The following is a 17,926-nucleotide window of genomic DNA, read 5'->3' as shown; positions in this document are numbered from 1 at the left end:
ATAGGTGAAAGTACTCGACACTGCCTGTGCCTTATGCACGGTTTCATTTAGCAGGATGGAAGTAACTTTTATGAAATCTCACATAGACATTGATTTTCTTCCCACTTTCATACAACCTGAATCACACAAAATTTTACCAAGTTAAGCATACTGTCACAGTCTACTCCGGAAAGAAAAATGGTAATATCACTTTATCACGCATCAGGCCACACGTTCACTTTAGGGGTGTTACATTCGTACTCTACGTGGGCATAAGGATTTTCAGCAGCCCACATTCGAATGTTATGGCGATGAACATGTCCACTAACAGGGAATGTCGCCTAATCACTAAACACAATCTTCCGCAGAAATCGATTATCACTGTGGACCTCATGAAGTATATCTATAGCAAACGCAAATCATTTGGGTCTATCCGTCGGTTTGATAGAGTGCAACAGCTGCAATTTGTAAGGGTTTCTTGGGTAGCTCTTCCATATAGTCTCTACAGACTTGTCACTGACCGATGGCCTGCCAAAACAGGGTTTGTCCAACAAACTGCCAGTATCCTTCAACTGCTTATCCCACCGATTAATGTTATTTCTATGTGGTGGCGGTTCGTTGAACATGCGACGATATTCGTGTTGCATTTTGGTCACGGATTCGAATTTGGCAAGCCACAAAAGACACTGAACTTTCCTCTGTACGGTCTACATCTCGATTGGTGTGAGCATGGATGGGCTGATCTGCTCCTTCGCAGTTTGTGGTGCTGCGTCATCACCTGCACATGCTTGCACATAAAACTATGGAAACTTGGAGAGTTTTCCTTTGGTTTGATGAAGATTTCACATTTCTATCTTGTTTTGTTGCTTTCCTGTGAACGGTCAAATGTGCACCATGAATTTACGGACATGCTATATTTAAAAATGAATGAATATGGCACTATTTAACAGTATTAGTAAGAAAGTTAGTGGGAATGCAACAACAGCAACATGAAACTAAAATGGGTGAGAGTGATTTTGAAAATGTGTAGAAATATTAATATTTATTTTTTGTAAGAAGCAATTATAAATCCTTGCTTAGTATGCATGACTCACAATGACAGCAGAAAAACAACAAAGGCGATGTGAACCTAGGATGGCTGTTGTGAGCATAACCCTTTAACATACAAATACCCTGGTCTGGACCTTGTGGGATGGTTATTCGAAATTTTAAGTAGCTAGTAACCTTCCTCCTATTCTGAAGGTTAAGTGTGCATACTTTCACCATGATCATAATAAAACTGTAGATTTGCATGAATTACATATGCACAAACAAACAAATCTGCCCTTTTCTTTGCATATATAGATGATGTTAATGAATCCAGCCAATGGACTATGCACTGCTGTATGGAAAATAAAAATGCTTTCATTCAAGAAATGGAATTACATTTTCTCTTAAATCACAGAGTACATTTATTGAATTTGAAAGACAAATATATATACTGCCTTTTCCTGAGTGGCAACAAAATTCTTACATATTGCCAAGTTTTTTTGATAAAATTTGAAACTAAATACCTCACACTTTGCAGCGTGGTAACATACATCACTTAGTTTTTAATCAAAATTATGTTAAATTAATGTAAAATATGTCTAAATGAACAGTGCAAATCCCATGGGGTAGTTTTTCAGACAGCTTACATAGACAGTGACCTTCATCTTGTTTTGAAAGTCAAGTGTGTCAGGTTTCATCAAGAAAAAAATAAAACTGTATATCTGTAAAAAATGACAAATGCACAGATACTCTTTATTTATATAAATGTATATAAATAATTATATGAATGTAAATGACTTATCTATTTCAAAAATATTCATTTTTACTTGCACAAAATGATTTCCTATTTGTGTATAAATTTTACAATGTTTCCATGAGTTTTCTAAATCATTCGCTGAAAAAACTAGGGCAGATATGCAAGGGGGAGAAATTATATGAGTAAAAATACTATTTCTTAGTGGCTAGAAGTGACTATATCTAGTATCCAATAGCCAGACAATTCTTATGCTCATGCTACATGCTACTGGTAGGACAAATCATTTACTGGTGATATAATGATGTTCAATTTCACCACTGCAAATTGATTCAGATGAGTAAATTAAATATCATTACCTCTTCATTGCATATATATATATATATATATATATATTCTTAAGTTTGTATGAATTAAGTGTTATTATTTATTTTGAATTTTACCATATTTTTAAAATATTACAATATATATAGAACAATAATGAAGAATTGCAAGACTAGCTTTTAAAAATGAGAATTGAAATAAAACAGAATCCTCTTTCAAGCTTGATAGGAATCAGGGAATTTACTTCAGATTTTTTGGGTGCTTTGAAATACATAAACTGTTTAACGAAACTCAAATGGAATTTAGATACTCAGCAGTAACGATGCACATAAAGATTCTAGGATGCCTCGACACAAGGAATGTGATTAAACATACCTTCTTAAACTAAGAAACAAGGGCACTACAAGATCTATATCTGTGACTGACAGTGAAACATTTAAAAATGAAATTGTTTCTAACTTTTATCAGCAGAGATTTAACAATCTGAATACATGAGGGATATTTCATTTCAACAAACAGGTACACAAGAAAGCTTTCTACTGCTCAAATGCACAAAGCACTTTTTTTTTTTTTTTTTTTTGGCCTTTCTAATGATGACGCAATGACTTTCTGCATATATTATTTGCATCCTGCTAGTGGATTAAATTTTTCTCCCCTCCCCCTAAAACATTGTCATTTCAAACTTTTCGTTGCAAATTTTAGACAGATCAATTAACAAGACATATATAACGCAAATATACAAAGTTTAAAAAAGAGGAGATAGTAACAACACAAAAGCATTCACATTACCAGTGGAAGGGACAACTCTCATTTGCACCACATAATTTGTTATTGGACTATTTCCATCAAAAGCCTTAGACCAACTCACATTGACAGTTTTCGGATATGAATTTTGCAGGACAGCTTTCACATTATTAGGTGGATGAGGAAGTTCTAAAAAAATTTCAAACAGAATTTAAAAACACAACACACACACACACACAAAAAAAAAAAAAAAAAAAAAAAAAAAAAATCTAAATTATATCATCAATGCAACATAAAAGAAATTCATTAAATTTTTCATTCTTACATAGGTGCTTAGGGACTATAATCAACTTTTTAAATTACAGGCCTTTCAGTAGAACTGCCAGTTAAAACCATATTAACCAATATTTTTTTTTCTTTCCAAAATATTTATGGAAAATATAAGAATACATAATATAAAAAAACATTTTCTTCAAAATTTATCAAGCATTATAAAAATTGCATAAACAAATTACGAGGGCAATCCCAAAAAAAAGGTCTCCTATATTTTGGGGACGTAGAGAAAGTTTTAATACGGTTGTTGGCAACACTGTTGTGAGTGGTGCCTTCTCCGCTACCACATAAGCACGCAGGCGCTTCGCTCGGATGCTCAGTCTTGGCTTGGCAGCCATTTGAAATGCAGCTCTCGACAAACGTTACCGCCAAGTGCGAAGTGCGCGCAGTTATTCGATTTTTGAATGCAAAAGGCATTAAACCAGTTGAAATTCACTGCCTATTGACGGAAGTGTATGGACAGTTGTGCATGGATGTCAAAAACATTCTCAAGTGGCGTAGAGAGTTTACAGCCGATCGTATTGAAATTCATGACAAAGAAAGAAGCAGGAGCCCGTCAATTGCCGACGAGACAATCGCGAAAGTTGAGGAACTCATGCGTAAAATCACTCTGGATGCTCTCTGCATTTTGGTTCCTGAGGTTTCCAAAAGCACCATCCACAGGATTTTAATGGAAAAGTTGCAATATTAGAAGGTGTGTGCAAGATAGGTGCCACGTATCCTGACAGAAGACCACAAACGGCAACGGGCACCCAGCAATTTCCACCTGTTCCCCAAGTTGAAGGAACATTTGTCTGGATGACTGTTACCAATGATGAGGTGAAAGATGAGGTTCAACGCTTCCTGAAGGGCATGGCGGCAAGCTGGTATGACATGGGCATTGTAAAACTGCCACAGCGTCTACAAAAATGCATCGACTGAAATGGCAATTATGTTGAAAAATAAAGCATTCTTCAATCTTTAAAGTGATGTAGCAATTATAGAAAATAAACGGTTCTTTGTATATCTAAAAATATAGACCTTTTTTTTTTGGGATTGCCCTCGTATATTCTCAATATAAAATGCAACACAGTGTAGCACATGCACAAAATTCAGAACGATTTGTGTTAACAAACTATCTATATGGAATGTCAAAAAAAAAAAAAAGTAGCCCACCTTTAGCACAGATGTCATGCTATTTGGAGGAGGTTGTAGCCCCTAGATTAGCATTCTGTCCGCTGACTCTGTGTGTCCAGTGACTTGGTGCCACCAAATAAAACAGTGTTTGTTTCAATTTTGTTCTGCCTTCTCATTCATACTTTTTGTGCTCATTGTTTCAGAAAGGTAGTGTCTATTTTATCATACTATAGCCAAATGTGGGCAACTTTTTAATGGGCTACCCCATATATGTACACAGGCCTTTATGACAAGCAGTGATATTTTATGATGACTTTATGACATTAATAAGATTCTTCACTTACTAATTAAACACTTTTTGTTTATAGTCTTTTTGAAATGATGAACATACAATTTGAACATACATCGTCCACACCATAGCAACCTACAAAAAATCTAATTTTTGTAAATAAATAGCTAGCTGCTAAGAGACTCAAGTCCTATGCTTATTGACCTAATAGTAATTAGGAAATTGTATACTACTGTAATGTATGCCTATAAATAACAGATTGCTTCTGTTTCACTTCTTGGCAAATTAAATAAACGCATGATACAAATTGCAGCAAAAATTTAAAAAAAATAAGTCTAAGTGCTGCCCTATGAAATTTTGGCAAGAAATACATAACCAAAAAACGATGCAATGGACATATCCCAGATATGCATGTGTTCTGATATGATTGTGATACAAACATGCTTGCTCAGTGATTCTAAAACTTACTACACCCTGGACTTCTTCTTATAGCAAAAACTTAATCATGAACCCCCAAGTGAAATAACTGCATAATAGAAAAATTATAAATTTAACTTTGATGCCTTGAATGATAATAAAATAGAAATAAGACATTTTGATACTTAAACCAGCATTTATTGAAATTAAAAATTTTGTTTTAAAATACAAAAACATGCTTTTTTCTTTCCAATGAGATGGGTGAATCCTGATTAGATTATTTACGTTGGGCTCTGTGTTTCTCAGTAACATTTGTATGTCACCATAAACACTAATTTCTAATTTTTTTTTTTTTTTTTTTTTTTTTTTTTTAATAATGACGAGGCTTATAACTGTACTAAATCCATATTCTGTCAAAGAGGAAGTTGAAAGCAATCAACAGCTTTTGTTAACACTAACCTGTAAAGTACACAATAAAATGTGTATCTATTTTTGTAACCGGAATTTGTGTTATCCTCATTCAAACATTGGTTTCAGCTCTTCATTTATGGATAATTGAATGAATTCCTCTTGTATTTGTATGGATTTATCAGAATTCATGGGTCTATTTGTAAAAGGGTCCAACATGCAATCACAAATAACCAAGTGAAGAATGTCTTCAAATCTTTGGCTGAGGTCAGAATGAAAAGCCAAGTCTTGAGAATAAACAAGCAAATCTTCATCTTGTTTTTGACTGCTGAAAGATTTGAAAACTAAGTGTTCTCTCCCCGTGTTTTCTTTGCAAAGAAAATGAATTTATGAATGATTTATTATGAATGCAGATATTTTACTTTTAGTTCTGATTAAATTTAATTGATCAACTTATAGCTTCTAATTGGTTTCACTAAATTCGGCAATAATCTAAGTTGAGTTCTTAACCAGTGGTACACGTACCACTGTTGGTACGCAAGAGAAAAATGGGTGGTACGCAAAGAAGCAAAGTATTTTTAACTGTTAAATTCAAAAATTAAAACCCCGACATCCTGACTGAGTTTTTTTTTTTCTCTAACACTTGTAAATTTATGCGATGTGAGCTTTGTTCAAGGTCAATAGCCACTTACAGACTTTAGCAAGAGCAAGAGACAGTCCATGAAAGCCTGAAAAATTGCTTTTAATCAAGCTGTGAAAATTGTTAATTTTATTAAAAGCCGAGCTTTAAATTCAACAATATTTCGATTTTATGCCAAGAGATGGGCAGTGAACCTGAAATGCTTTTGTTACATTCCAAAATATGGTGGTTATCCAGAGGCAAAGTTTTAAATCATCTTCTTGAACTTCGATCAAAAATTCAAAATTTCCTCCATGATTCAAAATTAGAATTATAAAAATGTTTATTTAGTGAATTATGGCTGGCACTTTTAGCATATTTAGCTGATATTTTTGGAAAGTTAAATGAATTAGATCTAGGATTAGATAAAGAAAGTTTTAATTTGTTTACTATTAGAGGTAAAATAAATGCAGTGATTAAAAAACTTGAGCTAGTAATGAATTAGATAATAATATTTCAAATGTTTTAACACTTTTAGAGAGTTTTCTAACCGAAAGTAATTTGAAAATAAAAGCAAAATTAGCATCCGACATTAAAAATCATTGTTTTTTATTGATAAATAATTTCAACAGGTATTTTCTCCAACAACTATGAAAAAGAAAATTATATTAGAAATCCTTCTTTTTTTCAAATGTACCTGAAATTTTATTTTGTGACAAAAAAGAACAATTCATAGAAACTTCCTGTGATCGAACTCTAACTGAAGATTTCAAAAGCAACACTTGTTAACTTTTGGCTTAACTGGGAAAAAAAAAAAAAAAAAAAAAAAGAATTTCGAAGCATTTTAAATAAAGCTATTAAATTTTTATTACCTTTTTGCACAACCTATATATGTGAACAAGAATTTTCTTCCACGTCATATTTAAATAATAAATACAAAATAAAATTAAATGCAGATTCTAATTGAAGCTTTAAACTCAGTGAAATAAGACCACTCATAAAGAAATTGATTTCTCTTAAACATGCCCAAATTTCACACTAAATTTTAGCCAATAGGTTGTGCAAATGGCAAAATATTTTTTTCGCCCAAGGGACGTTAACCCAGAAGAGCTATTAGTTTCAAAATGGCATTTTGCGTCGATTCACTTTTCAAACTATTGCTACCAAATATTATCGCCAAGTATTATATTTAAAGAAACTAAATATTAAAAAAATCTGCATGGATGCATAAATGTTTCTCACATTGTCAAAAAACAATGGTAACTAGATCCATCAAATTTTGAATAACGTAGTCTTCCAACCGAACATGGCCACTTAGAAACCCAAATTTTGAATTTCTTTTACTATTTACTCCAAATTTTGCAAAACTTTAAGGAATTTTTGATTAACAAACTCAACGATTTCAAAGTGAGCAATGACAACACTGTACCAAAAACATTTTAATCTTCCAACGTGCGAGACTGTGTATCAGAACTTCTAAAGGTATGCTGTTTTTAAATACTTTTGTGATATTGCTGTTGAATTGAATTTTGTGTTTTAAGTGGAAAGAAAATTATATTTAATAAAGAAGGTAATGCACCAAATGTTAAAAAAATGCCTTTTTGGGCATAATATAAAATCTGTAAGCATTCAGATTTTTCCCTTTCTTTTTTAGCCCAGAAGGACTATTAACTTCATTTTGGCATTTTGCATTGAAAACATAATATCCATAAAACATAATTTCAAATTGTTGTCACCAAATATTATCACCGTGTTATATTTTTAAAAAATTAAAATTTCATATTTTGTAACACTTTAGCGAATTTTTGATTAACAAACTCAATGATTTCAAAGTGAGCAATGGCAGCGCTGTGAGGGGGGAAAAAAACATTTTTATCGCCAGTGCACAAGACTATGTATCGAAAATTCTAAAGATATGCTCTTTTAAATACTTTGTGATACTGCTGTTAAACTGAATTTTATGATTTAAGTGCAAAGAGCATGATATTTAATAAATAAAGGTAACAGACAAAACATTAAAATAACACACAAAACATTAAAAAAAAGTCCCTTTGGGCATAATATAAAATCTGAAAGCTTTCGTTTTTTTTTTTTTTTTTTTTTTTATTATTTTATTTCTATTCAGAAATTTAAAAATAATCATTGTAAAATGTGGTGGTGGTATTAAAGGTTTTCAATTTTTGTTTAGATGGTTGTCAAAAGGTTATTACGGCTAAATTTGGCAATAATCTAGGTAATTTTTTTTAATTAATTCAATTGAGCTCCAAATCTCAGTCTTTCTTTAATTTCCAAGAATTCTAACAATGAATCAAAGAGTGCATAAATTCAATTTAAATATACACTTTTCGAAACAGCAAATGACTGTAATCTTCATTTTCAAAACAAAGTTGAATAAATAATATCTCATTTAAGGTATTCCTTTTGATTTTGTTAACTGCTTCTAAGGATATAAGCTAGCGAGCCAAGCAAATACTCACCAAGATTTTCGATGATTAAATGCTGTCAATGAATGACACAATGCACAGATAATATATTCATTATAGCACCTGTTTTAATATAGCAGAAGCATTGGTGTCATCCTCTCACTGCTGAAGGATTATCAGTAGCAAGGGGGAGGATATACTCAAGGGTTTCACACCCAAAAAATTTTCTTTCACAACCAAAAATCTTTTTAATTCATTAAGTATTGCTTCACCTTTCATATCATTTTCCAAATATCTGACAAATAACAATGCTTGGGAAGTCTGTTTTTCTTTAAGAAATCTCGTATAAGCTAAAAATAAGTTTATGCAAGATTTGATTCCTAGCAAAATTGACAAGTCAAGCTGAATACGAAATTCAGATGTTTTTAAAGTAGCATCTATTGTTTTAAGGTAACAACAACTCTCATAAAGAATTTTCTATACACTGAGCTATTTCATCAATCCCTCTTGCTACAGAAGGATTTATGAAATTCAGTGTAATTCTTTATTTAAAACATTTTGGAAGTTCACACATGATGTAAAAACAGACAATTACCATAAATCACTTTGGGGGTTAAAATGTAAAGGGGAACCTAGTTCTCCATTACATATGATGATTAATGATTGGGGATTTGATGCTGATAACTGATTGACAACTTTTTTTCAAAATAAAGGAAAAAATGTGTCTTTCTTTTTGTGGTAAGGCACGTAGAAAATTATTTGAAACAAATGGATTTGTGATAGCTTTTACTGGAAAGTTTACAGTATCGAATGCTGGTTTATGCAGCACAGTATGCACTACTTCATTTACAGCTGGCAGAATACATTTTTTACCAATGGTGTGTGGCTTTCTGATTTTTCTATCAGTAAAGAAATGTTATAAGAAGCATGGTGTCTAGCTTCATTTCACTCAAATATTGTTGCAATGATGGTGTTGTCAAATACTTTTCCTTTGATTGCTTTGAAGTTAAATCTTTTAACCTTTCTGTTGCTATGGGCTTTTGCCAAATATTCCTTAAGCTTAACTGATTCATTTTCATAAAGCTTTATTGAGCAGGAGGCGTGCAGGTAAAGTACCATAGCCTGGTAACAGAATAAAACTATATTTTAAATATTTAGCAGTATTTTATCTAAATTTTTCTTTGGCTCACTCATATTGTTATCAGTAAAAAAGGGACACAATTAGTTTTATTTTCCTCAGAATGTAAAACTGCTGCCAACTTATTTATTTCCACTTGTTTTAACTTTTGTAATAATACAATTACTTTAATTTATATTAAACCATTCACAGACCCTCTGATATTGTCCATGCACTCACCCAAATTACTTTTAATTTAGCACAAATCCCCTCAGCAGTCATAAGGACACCTGAGGGTCCATACAAACCACTTTGAGAACAACTGCTTTAACTGACCTGAAGTCGATATTTGGGGAGGTATTCCCATATTAATAAAGGGTAATATGGGTAAGTACCCCATATTAAATCTATCTCTATCTCTTATCCCTTCCCATATTTAAAAAAAAAAGAAAGAAAGAGAGAGAAACAATAACCCCTCAAAAAGGGGAAAAGAAAAGAAACAAAGAATGAAAGGAAATTTTAAAAAATGCATCTTTCTAAGAAAGTTTAGAATAACTTCTGAGACTGACACAATGCTTGCAGGAATGCAAAGTCAGAGGTCGTGTTATTGGTGGTATAATGGTAAGAATTAGCTAATATATATATAAAAAAAAAAAAAAAAAAAATCAAAAAAAAAAAAAAGTAAAATAAATACATCAATACTTTTTAAACAAAATAACATTTAAAACATCTTGTAAATGAAGAAAATAATACTATACCTATGACATCCAGTCTGGCACTGCGTGTTTCATTACCTCCATCAGAATGCACTTTACATGTATATACACCAACATCAGTGTTTCGAGCCTGACCTATCAACAGACTACCATCAGGAAGAATTTGAATTCTTCCATTATGAGAAGGCAATATTTCTTTGTTCCCAAAGAACCAATGGATTGTGTAAGGCACAGCTGGATCATGAGATACTTTACACTGCAATTCGGCTGTTGAACTTAAAATAACTCTCGTGTCGACAGGGGGCTGAACAATTTGGGTGCGAACTAAAAGAAAGAAAGAATATATTAGCATGACTAGTTTTTTAATAAAGAAGTTTCTGAAAGTTTTAAAGAACTGATTATACAGCCCTCCTACCAAACTATGTAAATTTTTACAACAGTTTCAAAAATCAGAAGCAAATTAAGTACAGTTTAAAAAAATTATAAGCAAAACTCAAAATTAATTCAACAATTCATTTCATCAGATTTTTACAATTTCATTACTTCCAGTTAATTGGGACACACCAATTGTAATTGTACAACAAAGTGGCGACTTATTTGTTTCATTTCATCTGTAGCTATGCAATCAGAACAATGCAAATAAGAAGGAAAAATAAACATCAATTTACTTTTCCCTTCAAGATTTTCTACTGCTTTTTCTTAAAAAAAAAAATGTGTTGATATTGATTACATGATTAATAGTACATGACTTTAAAGAATGAATTGATATGGATTGCATGATTGATGAATTGATATTGATTACAAATGATGAATAGTTACAATTAAATTATTCGAAAACAAAGGTGCTTTTTACTTTGAAAGACTATTCCATAAACACAAAATAGAACTGTATTTTATTATTAGCCCAGTCCTGAAATGGCACTGCAATTAAGAATAATCATCATGAAAGATATATAAAGTAGAAGCTGGTTCAAAGCTTTGGATATTGTGTTTCTGAAAATAACTTGATGGTGCAAAAAAAAACTCATGCTAGTAGAATTCTCTCAACTACAATAATGTTGTTTTTCTGAAAATTACTTGAAAGCTAGTGCAAAAAACTCATGCTGATAGAATTTTCTCAACTGCAATTATGAATAAACACTGCACAACTGTCATCTAGAATAATTATGCACTCTTATTTATCAGGGTTCGTACACATTTCTGGACATGGAAATTAAGTACTTTTGAGGACCATTAATGAAAAACATTAAGGACCTATCAGCAAATGAGAGCTGAATACATTCAATTAAATTTTAATCAACTTAGATCTGAGCTCCATTCCTGTAATAACCCTCTAAGAATAAAATAGATCCATAAGTATGATGCATTCTTATTAAACATAATTTAATAAACATAACTATAAAACAAATTTGAGAATAAAATCCTCTTCATTTATCAGGTAGCATAAAATATTTTACACGTATCATAGTTGGACATAGTTTGAAGATAGTTTGAAATAAGTACTAGTTTAAAAGAAGATTAGGGGCATTTTATTTACTTTTACTAACAATCAGCTTTATGCTGATTATTTTCTTTTATGTCTCATTTTGCCATGTACTTAATCTAGAGGTTTAGTAAATAGCAGGTAGATTTTATGTCAAATGGCCTAGAAATAAAATCATCACGATTTTAATAGAAGATAGGCTGTTGCCAGTGCTGCTGCTTGCCTGGAGAGAGATCTGTTGTTCAGAACAAACCTGAAAGGCCTGATGTAGTTTTGAGGTTGGCAAGTTTTCAAAGTTAGTTGTGCTCCATCTGTCTGATGCAGTTAGTGTTATATCTTCATGTAGAGTTCCTGGCATTGTCATCTAGTTAATATATTTAAGGTTCTAATAAGCCACTAATGCACCAGAGGTAATAAGTTGTTTTGCATTATTTCAAGTCTTACTTGATGCAAAGAATAAGTTTTACATTAATTTTTACATATTTGTGCTGTATCTTGTGACCACAGTAAGGATTAATGAAAGGCAATAACTTGCTTTAATAAGCAGAGATAACTTTTAAAGGTGAGCAGTTAGTTACAAATAATTAAATTAGGTAGAATGCATGTAATTTTAAATTGTCAGTTTTAAATCAATGTCATAACACTGATTCTTAAACGGTACTAGGGTAACTCCACATTAAAAGCTACGAAACATGTTTTGTAGCAACAACACATAACAAAATATTTAGGCATCATTTAATTTGAAGCCTTCCCAGACATTTTGGCTTAATTCATATCAATTTTCTTCTCTAAAAATCTGTTTCAATACACAAACCAATGTTCCCATTAGTTTCTGTGTGCTTTATCTCCTAATTTGCCAGTCTCTTAGCAGTGCAGGTAATGAGGTTTTACTTGTAAAAGTTAGTCTGGTAAAAATAGTCACAAACCTCTTACAGTCATGAAGAAAATTATCGCTATGTCTGAAAGTAATTACAAAGTCACATAAAGGTTTTATTTAAAAAGAACTTGGAACATACAGGCAGGTTCCTATGTTGACAAAATCAACTACAGCTTGTGATGATGCAATTAAACAGGAACAGTCAAATTCAAACTAAAAATGTGGACTAGTAGTCAGAGTACACAATTTAATTTTAATCTAAGCTGACTCAGTAACTCTATCATCGTAACAAATTCAAATGTTAGTGGCAATTATGCAAAGATGAATAATTGCAAGTTATCAGAACTGGCAGAAACTAATGCAAAATCCAAGTGGAGGTCAAAAACAATCTGTCTTTCAGTCCCAAAACCTTAGTTTAAAAACCATCTGATTTGTATTATGGTGAGGAAATGGAAAGGGGATCTTAAAGGCTACAATTATAAACAACTGGTTAATTTGCAAAATAATAACTGCACATATCATCGAAGAATAATTTTCTTCCTCTTTATGCATTCAGTTTCTTTCTTCAATTCATTTCCTCTTCACTTTAGAGTTTTTGGAATTAATTAAAGATTTCTGTCATTCTAAAAAACCAAATGCATTTAGAATGTAAAGAAAAAGCTGATAAATATGAAATGATGTATAGAAAGGGCTGGTTTCAGGGCCAACGAGGCAGAACTTTTAGAATTTAGTGACACACCGAGCAACAAAATCTAGAAATGGCAAAACTTTTAGAATTTAGGACAGGCAGTGGGAACAGAATTTAGATTCCACTGAGATTGCATCAAGTGGGAAAATGCCTTGTGTCAGCCCTGTGTATGATCCAGACACAAATAAGATGAATCTTTTAAATTTTCAGTTTTCAATTTCTTTATTAATAGAAAAATTCTTTTTTATAAATGCCTGTCCATGTGGAAAGATTAGAAACATTTTTGATATTTTCCACATTTGTGTCTAGTGAAAAGCTGACTAAAATAAAGGGAAGGTAAACATGTTAAGAAAAAGACTTCTAGTATCAGAAGTACAACAAACATTATGTTTTCACTGCCCTTCCAAAAATTCCCCAAAATGTAAGAAATTAATCACAAACTTTCTGTAAAATACATTCATTATGCGTTAATACAATGAAGACATTTTCATTTTGTCAATTTTTTCTGGAGCCTTCTAGAATTGTGCGTCTGTAAATCTTGCCTTCAAATCCTACTAAATTTTTCAAGTTGCAATGTGTAAAATCCTAAAGAAAAATTAGTCCTACCAGTTTTACAAGAGAAAAAAAAGGGCTAGAAATATTTTGGAAAAAAAAAAAAAAAAAAAACAGTGGAAAAAGTGTAAAATTAATTTTATAGAGAAAACTGATACATATTCTGACAATTCTGAATATTCTGAAACAAAGTTGGAATTAATGGGAATACTATGTGAGAATTACATGGGGAAAATTCTTACCGAAAAAAAATTTAAAGGAAGAAATTTTTAATTAATTATGTAGCTATTTCACTTTTGCTATGAATTGTTTTGTAAACTGTGCTTTATAGCATTTATTACCTTGTTTGTTTTTCAGATTCAAAACATTATATAATAAGTCGCCAAAATGGAAAGTAATGCCAGTTTATAATATAACAGCAAAAGAAAATAAAAAATGTTTTATTTTAATGCTATTCCTTAAATATAATTTAAATATATTACCATTATTTTAGTTAAGTTTATCAATGTTATAATGTTTCAAAAAAAAAATGTCGAAAAATCTCCAGATCTCCAAATTAAAAATTTTCTATAGAAATTAATCTTAAAATCGCCAAAATGTTAATAAGTTGCCAAATTTAGAGCCGTTGAATAAAAGAATTCAGATCTTCAAAAGCAGAAAGTTGTTTAAATGCAATTCATTAGAAAACAATGAAATAATTTTGAAATGCTTATGTTTGACTCCTAGTTCAGAAACTCCAGTATCCCAAACTTTACATTAGAAATAGGAACAAATTATAACCCATGAACCTATTCAAAAGATAATCATATTTGTCAGTGAATTGTCAAAAATATTCCTCCAAAATGATAATTCACACTCAAAACAGCAGTTGTAAAAACAAGACAGAAATTTCAGATGATTAAAATTAAGGACCTTCTGCCAATTTTGGCCGAAATTAAGGACCAAAAATCGATTCCAAAAAAAAACCTAAGGACTTTTAAGGACCGTATGAATCATGTTTATGAAACTCTGTATCTGAATTCATTTTTTGTATTTCTTTCAAATTTAATATAATAACCACTCTTTCCAAGAACTTGTATATATTTTTAGGGTTGATATTCCATCTCCAGTCAGATTTAATATTCCCATCTCCACTCAGATTTTGCATCAACATTTACATATGGTGTCAATCCCATTATACTAAAAAGTATTCAATTTAACCTGTAGAAATATTGCAGCATAATTTTCTTGTTAGCATTGTGTCTGATGAAATCAAAGTTGCAGCAATTAAAACAAGAGTTTTAAATTTATGTTTCCCCTTTTAAAATTATAAGTGTGACCTTTTTTACAAAACAAGGTTAATATTTAGATGACTTTAGCATTTGCTTTACTAAATAGAAATTAATTATTTAAACTGCATATAGATTCTACAGCTACTTGCACAATGAAATAATTACATGAAGATTGCAAAATTATAAAAAAAATTATGCATTGTAACTTCCATGAACAAAATAATTTTTATCAAAAGCACATCCTCACAAATACACATGAAAAAAATCATTACTACTTTGAAAATGAAATTTTTATATACTATCAAACATTTTTAGTTTTTATTGTTCAGAAAAATTCAGTGCCTCATATCAATCATAAAATAACTCGTATATAAATTCCAATCAAATCTTGAAGTACATAATTAATTAAAATACAAAAATGATAATGACAACAAAAGAAAAATAAATCAAACTCAGTGCTGATTGATAGGCTCTTAAGTTAAAATGCAAAGTAACAAACATTAATAAATTTTGTTGAAAGAAGAAACAAATAACACAAATTTTAGCATTTCAAAAAGAAAGAAGTAGAAACAGAAATTGGAGAACAGACAGAAATTTTCAAAACAGAAGTCAATTTCCCAATTCATAATTAGGAAAAGAAGTACAGTCAAAAGTCGTTAATTCGGACACCCATAATCCGGAATGATCTATAATTTGGACCTCAAAGCTACAAACTTTTTGCGCATGCGTCGGTACCGCTGCGAATTTGCGTGTGCGCGTGCGCAAAATACGTTTACGAATGCGCGTTTAATGTATAACGGACGGGATTATCTATTTCAGTTAATGTTGCAGATTGCGTTGTTCCTTAATCTTCGAATTGGATTCGGATTATCATTTTTTGCAGACTGTGAGAGCAATTTTATAAAAGTAAGCTTGAACTTTCGATTATGTCAAATAGAATTTCCGATATATATTTACCAATATGTAAAGGATATACAAAGCGAAAGTATCTTTCGGAGTCCATTAAACAAAAAGTGGAATTGCTGCAAAAAATGGATAAAGGCATATCCTTTGTTTATCTAAACTTTAACGTTTGTTTATCTAAACCTTGTTTATCTTTAACGCTGCTGCGAGCAATGAACTGGAAGTTGATCTGTCAGCACTATCCTTATTATAAGGGCAGATGTTTTTATTTTATTTGGCTTATAATTGCTTACTCAATGTAGTATTTCATCTCGATGTACTCCATCTTTGATATGATTTAAATCAAATGCCTCGTCATTATAATTCGCTTCCGATAGGGAAGAAAGTGAGAGGTTATTGAAAATGAAAAAATTTCGATTGACAAATTAGTCGGTATTCTCGACACAGCAATTATAGGACTTGAACAGGGGAACTTTGTAACTGAACAAGAAATTATGTATGTTTATAGAATTAAAGAGAATGTATTATCACATAAAAAATGAAGCAACTTAAACAACTTACATTGAAAGAAATGTTTAATAAAGTAAACAAATAAATATTAAGCTTTTTTTTTTTTGTAAATTTTGATACCCTTTAGATCATAATTGTTCTTTATTTTGTAAATTATGGTTTCATATTTTTAATTTTATAATTTCTGCATGCCATTTTACCAGATTTAAACTGATGATCTATAATCCGGAAAAATCGATAATCCTCGGGATTAACGACTTTTGACTGTACAAATTGTAGTTCATACGCATAACAGGTATGTAGGTGTGTAATTACATATTTTTATCTCTGTTTTTAAACTACTTGATTTAACAAAATATTTAGAATTAAGTAAATGCGAAGGGAATTATTCAACCTTATTAAATGATAATGAATAATGGTCCTAAAATGAAAAAGAGCTGTTGGCTTTCTATTATTAATAATTATACTGCTGTAGGCAAAAAACATGCACGTTCATTATGATAAATCTGCAGAATGGTTAAATCTAGAAAACAAAAAAACAGCTTGTTCCATGGTTTAACATTACTCAATATTTCCCTTAAATAGTAAATCATAAAACTGATAAATATGAAGATGGAGATTTTTATTATTGTTTCATGTACATTTTCAAGAGACCAACGAAGCAGTAGTATTTGAATAACATACCTAGAACACTTAAAAAAGCAAATCCTTGAACAGAGCCAGCACTATTTTCCCTAATGCAAGTATATTTGCCAACATCTTTAGATTCTGCTGATGCTATTAACAAACTGCCACTCTCTAAAATCTGAACACGGCCAGCACTTTGAATTTCGGATGAATCTGAAAGTCATTTAAAGAGAAGAATATAAAATTTGTGTTATGCAAATATTACTTTTTTATAAAAAATGTAAAAATAAATATTGGTCGTATTTAACTTACCAATAATCCATAAATTTAAAATATATATAATATAGAAATTGACTTTAAATTGACCTTACCGTCTAAAAAATTTAGACCGGAAGATAATTGAGAAAATAAAATGAAAAAGTCAAAAAAAAAAAAAAAAACTGAAAAACCTGAATTATAATTCAGAATGTGTATATTAAAGGTATAAAATTAGAGTAAAAAAAAAAAAAACTTAAATTTGCATTGATTCAAATATTATCAACTTCAAAGACAAAATAAAACAGCTTCTTTTCCTTCAAAAGGAGGGGGCAAACCCCCTTTTATTTCTGCTGAAGAGGAACCTATGCCAACCACTGCTAAAATCAATGATTTTACATAAAATCACTACCAAGATAGGTGTTTTTCTGCCTAATTTTACATTTGATATTGGTGTTTTTTTTTTTTTTTTTTTTTTTTTTCCCTATACAT

The 17,926-nt window shown here is 30.9% G+C and overlaps 1 protein-coding gene across 1 annotated transcript in view; it reads right to left on the bottom strand.

Annotated features, from left to right (window-relative positions):
* Positions 1-17,926, bottom strand: part of sdk (sidekick cell adhesion molecule) — a 105,290-nt gene that overhangs the window by 56,608 nt on the left and 30,756 nt on the right. The window contains exons 9-11 of the mRNA XM_035361940.2: positions 17,237-17,392; positions 10,311-10,592; positions 2,876-3,019 (exon numbers count right to left, since the gene is read on the bottom strand). Coding sequence (XP_035217831.1) covers positions 2,876-3,019; positions 10,311-10,592; positions 17,237-17,392 — 582 coding nt within the window. The remainder of the gene's footprint in view (positions 1-2,875; positions 3,020-10,310; positions 10,593-17,236; positions 17,393-17,926) is intronic.

The sequence above is a fragment of the Stegodyphus dumicola genome, chromosome 2, assembly GCF_044657685.1.
Source record: "Stegodyphus dumicola isolate Sdum_Otavi_A_Nest chromosome 2, ASM4465768v1".
Taxonomy (NCBI): Eukaryota; Metazoa; Arthropoda; class Arachnida; order Araneae; family Eresidae; genus Stegodyphus; species Stegodyphus dumicola.
This window is presented reverse-complemented; position numbering and strand designations above follow the sequence as displayed.